This window comes from Aptenodytes forsteri, unplaced genomic scaffold, assembly GCF_000699145.1.
Source record: "Aptenodytes forsteri isolate BGI_AS27 unplaced genomic scaffold, ASM69914v1 Scaffold284, whole genome shotgun sequence".
NCBI classification, from domain to species: domain Eukaryota; kingdom Metazoa; phylum Chordata; class Aves; order Sphenisciformes; family Spheniscidae; genus Aptenodytes; species Aptenodytes forsteri.
The window spans coordinates 2,027,406-2,033,052 of NW_008794445.1; the positions used below are offsets into that span (position 1 = coordinate 2,027,406).

At 53.4% G+C, this 5,647-nt stretch overlaps 1 protein-coding gene across 1 annotated transcript; it reads right to left on the reverse strand.

Annotated features, from left to right (window-relative positions):
• Nucleotides 1-1,363: 1,363 nt before the first annotated feature.
• Nucleotides 1,364-4,628, reverse strand: KCNJ4 (potassium voltage-gated channel subfamily J member 4). Its single transcript, XM_009289978.2, has 3 exons — nt 4,591-4,628; nt 2,428-3,352; nt 1,364-2,227 (listed from the first exon to the last, which is right to left on the reverse strand). The coding sequence occupies exons 1-3, from the start codon at nt 4,626-4,628 to the stop codon at nt 1,823-1,825; spliced, it is 1,368 nt and encodes a 455-aa protein (XP_009288253.1). The 3' UTR covers nt 1,364-1,822.
• Nucleotides 4,629-5,647: the final 1,019 nt, after the last annotated feature.

Genomic DNA, 5,647 nt, shown 5'->3' on the forward strand with positions numbered 1-5,647 from the left:
ATGCGTTCCCATATTACCTCACTTTCTCTTCTTCTTTTTCCCTTCCTCCTCCTCCATCTGCCTGCTGTGCCTGCTTCTTCCTCTCACTCCTGCTATTTCCTTCCTTCCCCTTCTGCTTCTTCCCCCCTTCCTCTTGCTTCTTGAACCAATTCCAAATTGATATCAAGATGCTGTTTTCCTGCTTTGTAGATCAGGGGTTGGGTGGGACATCATTTCTTCAGCCATTCCCCCCATAGCACAACTGTTGGGTGCCCAGAGCAGCTTCCTTAGCTACCTGTTTGTCTTTCTGTCCCCATATCGTCTACAGTTTTGAAGGAGTGATTCTGCTGCTCCTAAAGGAAAAGGATCACCAGATTTTCACGTCTTTTGTGAAATGACAGCAAAGTGATGTTACAGGTCTAGCTCTGGCTGATGCCCTCCCTCATTTCCCCTAGTTCTTACTTACCTCTAGCAAAAAAAGAGGTTTGGGGTTTTTGGGGGCTTTTTTGAGCCTTACATTTAGAGCAGTGTCTTGCACGTCTCTGCCTCTTCATCAAACACATCTATAACCCTTCCCTGGGCAAAACTCTCGTTATCTCCAAAGCAAGCAGAATTGTTTGACCCATCCTACTGGTAATTTTAATGCAAGTGCTTCCCTCCATACGTACATTTTGTATGATCTTCTCCCCGAGCAAATTCTCTGAGCCTCTTATTGTAGGTCTTCACCAAGGAGGCCCAGAACAAGGGACCTCTCATGGTGGAGCTTCCAGGCAACACCACCATACCAACAGCAAACATTAGCACTAATAACACTCATCAGCCTCTATACCAGGCTGCAGCCTTGGGGTCTCTCCTTTGCTTCCAGATCTCCCCTGGGATATTAGACTTTATTAAAAATAAATAGTTACAAATTCAGTTTTACAGCTGATGGCAGCAGGGAGAAGTACGGAAGAGGTGAAAGGAGCAAGTTGAGGGTCTGCTGTCCAGTCAGGTCACTTGTCTGTCATCCTGGCCACGCTGTGCCAGGGAGCAGTTTGAGTGTGCAAGCACAGCGCCCTGCCTCCTCTGCCAGGCATCTCGGGAGAGGAGCAGGACGGGTTTTTCAAGAGGACTGGGAGAACTGGGTCTGAGTCCGTGGAGCCGAGCTGCTTCTGGAGGTGACAGATGCCAAAAGCCAAGGAGAGTGCAGAGTAGGCTACGCAGAGCGTCCTTGTCTCCTAGCTTGGCATTTGCAGTGGAAGAATATGGATTTCGGTTCTCGATCTGTTTTATATACAGAGAAAGAGTCATGTGCAACAAGCAATAAACATGCAAGTAAAACCCTCCCTTGACATCCTTCCCTACTCCCGCCAGGAGTCCTGAACTCTCCTGTCCATCCTCATCTGGTCAGTGCTTGGGTTTCGCTCCTCTCCTAGTGATGGTCATGACTCTTGACAGCCATGGGGCCTACCCACGTCGAGAGGGAACAGAAAGTTTGCTGCTGCCTCAGCAGCAGAAACACTTGCTGCGGGTCCCGGTCTGTCCATTGAGGGGACGGACTCCTGTCGCCTCTCCAGAGATGAGAAACCAGGCGTGCTGCTCTCCTGTCTCTGGGCAGGAAAGGGATCCTAGCACAAGCTGCACACACTGGAAGAGTAGTGTATCCTCACTCCTCTTCCAGACAGTATAACTTCATGGGAAAGGGAATATATCAGAGCAGCTCCAGGCCTTGATGTACTCAGGGGCTGAGAGGCAGTCACGGGAGGCATTTTTTGGTGGGCAAGGGACTTATCCAGCTATGTATGGGTGCAAAATGGAGGAGGAGACGGTGGGTGACAGGTGTGGAATGGGGAGGCTGGAGGAGTTAGATGGCTGACTCCCTGCGGTATGAGATTGTATCTAGGGGCAGAGTTGCCTGGAGCCGCTCCAGGTCCAGGTGGCTTCCAAAATCCATCATCTGGATGACGCCTCCCTCTTCTTTAGTGCTGCCCCCTAACACCACACCCACTTCGTCATCATCTTCATCTTCATCTTGACTGACAAGAGCCAGCTCGTTCTCATAGCAGAAGGCACTGGGAGGTGGGGGAGAAGGTAGGATAGTCATCTTGCTTTCTTGCAGCTCCCGAGCTGAGCAGCAAGGCGTGCCAGCTACCTCATAGGTCTTGTGAAAGCGTGAATAATCCACTTTGTAGTGGTTCTTCTCCTCAAACACAACTGGTTCAAAACGGTGACCCCAAAGGATTTCACTAGCAAGGTAAGAGCTTCGTGCCTGTGTGGTCATGGCTGTGGCTTCCACCATCCCCTCCAGGATAACAACAATCTCAAAGTTCTCCGTCTCCAGCTCCTCCTTGCCAATCCCATAGAGCGGGCTCTCCTCGTCAATCTCATGAACGATAATAATGGGTGAGACCAAAAATATACGATCGAGGCCCACGTCATAGCCCACATTGAGAGGTAAGAGCTTCGAGCCTGTGTGGTCATGGCTGTGGCTTCCACCATCCCCTCCAGGATAACAACAATCTCAAAGTTCTCCGTCTCCAGCTCCTCCTTGCCAATCCCATAGAGCGGGCTCTCCTCGTCAATCTCATGAACGATAATAATGGGTGAGACCAAAAATATACGATCGAGGCCCACGTCATAGCCCACATTGAGGTCCCGCTGGTCCAGGGGGAGATATTCCCCTTCCTCTGTCATGTAGGGTTTGATGAGCTGGGCTCGGACGTGGGCCTCCACAATGTGGCTCCTCCTCAGGTTGCCCACCCGCCACATGAGGCACAGTTTGCCATCCCGCACAGAGATGACTGCATGGTGACTGAAGAGGAGGGTCTGGGCCCGCTTCTTGGGCCTCGCCATCTTGGCCATGATGGTGCCAATCATGAAGGAGTCAATAACGCAGCCCACAATGGACTGGACCACAACTGCCATGATGGCCAGCGGGCATTCCTCAGTCACACAGCGGAAGCCATACCCAATGGTTGTCTGTGTCTCCACTGAGAAAAGAAAAGCCCCTAGGAAGCTGTTCACATGCATGATGCAGGGCTTGAGGAGAGAGGGACTGCCTCCCACTGCCGGTGCATTGAGGTCACCATGGAAGAAAGCAATGCACCAGAAGAGGAAGCCGAAGAAGAGCCAGGAGACCAGGAAGGCGGCGGAGAAGATCATAAGCATGTACCGCCAGCGCGTGTCCACACAGGTGGTGAAGATGTCGGCCATGTAGCGCTGAGACTTGTTGCTCAGGTTGGCAAAGTAGACATTGCACTGGCCGTTCTTCTTCACAAAGCGGTTGCGGTGCTTCCGCCGGGGGGCATGGCCCTTCCCATTCCGGCTGTGCCCGTTCATGCTGCCCAGCGTGGAGACCTTGTGTCCATCCTCTTCGGTCGAGACGATGCTGTACCTGAAAGAGAAGAAACAGGCATTTCCAGCAAGAATACGTGAAGAACAACAACCACCACAAAGACAGCGAGGGTGGGAGACGTGGGTGGCTCACAGGGCTACATCAGCGTGGCGTTGAAGTTCACAACAGCTTGTTTCCCTGGTTATTGCACCGTGGTGCCACATTGACCAAACTGGTGGAGCTCAGCTGCCGTATTTGCCGAGTCTTGCTGCCAGGAGGTTGTATCTAGCGAAGTCCTGACAGGGCAGCAAAGCAGGAGAAGCTTGTAGCGCTGTGCTTCCTTCCAGCCTTTGTGGTGAGGAGGGACCCAAGGCTTTGAAACCTGATGGCGGCTGGGACAGTTGGGAAGCCTGGGAGCAAGCGCCCGTGGTCTGGCCACATTTTGGCCCTGACATTATATAAGGCCGGGAGTTTCTATTTTCTCCTCTGCTCTCCTCACTGATTTCATGGTGCGTCGGTGACAATGTTTATACACTTCCTGTGCTCAGGACAATTCTGTTGCCACAGCAACATGTGTGGCTCCCAGCATCCCACATCCGAAGCCAAAGGTGTAATTTGGAGATCAACAGCCAAAGTGCTGGCAGATTTCCCTGTGAGAAGCTCCCCACACACTTTCTGGGAGACATTTGCCCCTCCGACTCCCCTCCCTCGCAGGCGGCACCGCCACTGCCCCTTGTGTGCTGCTGGGTCTACGGTTGCAGATACTCCTTAAAGATGTGATGGCAGAAGATGCTCTGACCACTGAGGAAATTAAGGGAGTGCACAGACCCACCAAGACCACTCTGCCCTTGTGACCGTCGAGCCCTGGCTTCCCAGGACCTGTTGGGCTGCCAGTGCCTCCCTCCCACCCCGTAGTGTTGACATGTCAGCTGGAGCCCTCCAACATGGGCACCATGACCCTTGTCCTCCTCTCGTGGGAAAAGGGAGCAAGGAAGCACACATGGCTGGAGTTGTGACCCCTGGGGACAGGGGGCTTCTGCAGCACTGCTGGAATCTGTAATTTCTGGTCCAGCACCATGCAGCACTTTGCTTCTCCTCTGTAGCACTCCCCCTCTGAGCACTGCCCCCATGTATGGTGTGTCTTAGATTGGAGAAGGAGAGAGGAGCCATACTTTGGAGCAGGAAAGCCCCTGGCAGATAATTTGAGAAGAATATACTGAAAGACAGGCCTGACGGGCCAGATGAGGAGGACTAGGCCACCCTGGGCAGCAGCAGTCCTTGAGAAGGGGGTTACTCACCGGTTGACTCGGACGCTGCCCATGGCTCGCTGTATCATCAGGTGTCAGGGGGCCGCAGGAGCTGGGAGGGCACGGGATCTCATGCAGCAGCACTCACATGGGACTGGGCTGCTCCGGGTTTCACCTCTGGTGAGCTGGGACCCGTGCTGCCATTGGGATTGCTCCTGGGCACGCGCCTTGCAGAGAAGGACGAAGCAAAACCCAGTCAGAGCCTCCCCTGACGGCACCCGTCCCAGTCCCAGAGCAGGTGGTGCAGGGCTCCCAGCCTTTTTCTCAGGAGGGGTCTGGAGGTGTCCACAGGGCACTGTGCCACAGCCTGGCTCGGGCAGGTGAGGAGCTGATGGATGCAGACTGGATTGCACGGCCCACAGCCCCCACGTTCCCCAGAATCTACCACCAGGAGAGGTGCAGGGCCAACCAGTCACAGCTCTCCAGATCAAGGGCACAACGACTGAGCAGCTTGCAGGGCCCTTGCCCTGAGCCATTATATTAATATCAGCTTATACTAGGACGAGAGCTCAGCCAGGCTAAATACCTCGCACACAAGGACTAACGAAGCACGGACATGCACGGCAGCCCTCAGGGGTCCCCATCAGCCCAGTCTGACCCAGAGGAGATTTATTTCCAGGGCGTGCGGAACATCCCCCCGCATTTCGAAGAGGAGAAGAAGAGCAATGGGTAGAGCCAAAAGGGAGAACTGATGGAAAGGAAGAGCTTAGGAGTAGGCAAGGAGAAGCCGGTGTCGTGGTTTAACCCCAGCCAGCAACTAAGCCACTCGCTCACTCCCCCCTGGTGGGATGGGGGAGAGAATCAGAAGAGTAAAAGTGAGAAAACTCGTGGGTTGAGATAAAGACAGTTTAATAAGTAAAGCAAAAGCGGTGCACGCAAGCAAAGCAAAACAAGGAGTTCATTCACTACTTCCCGTCATCAGGCAGGTGTTCAGCCATCTCCAGGAAAGCAGGGCTCCATCATGCGTAATGGTTACTTGGAAAGACAAATGCCATAACTCTGAACATCCCCCCCTTCCTTCTTCTTCCCCCAGCTTTATATGCTGAGC

Bases quoted from the DNA above. Each gene is read 5' to 3' on its own strand.
- KCNJ4 (XM_009289978.2), bottom strand. From the start codon at position 4,628: ATGATACAGCGAGCCATGGGCAGCGTCCGAGTCAACCG. The intron at 3,353-4,590 runs GTGAGTAACCCC...CTTCTCTTTCAG, and splicing joins GGCAGCGTCCGAGTCAACCG to GTACAGCATCGTCTCGACCG. The intron at 2,228-2,427 runs GCTCGAAGCTCT...ATGACCACACAG, and splicing joins CCACAGCCATGACCACACAG to GCACGAAGCTCTTACCTTGC.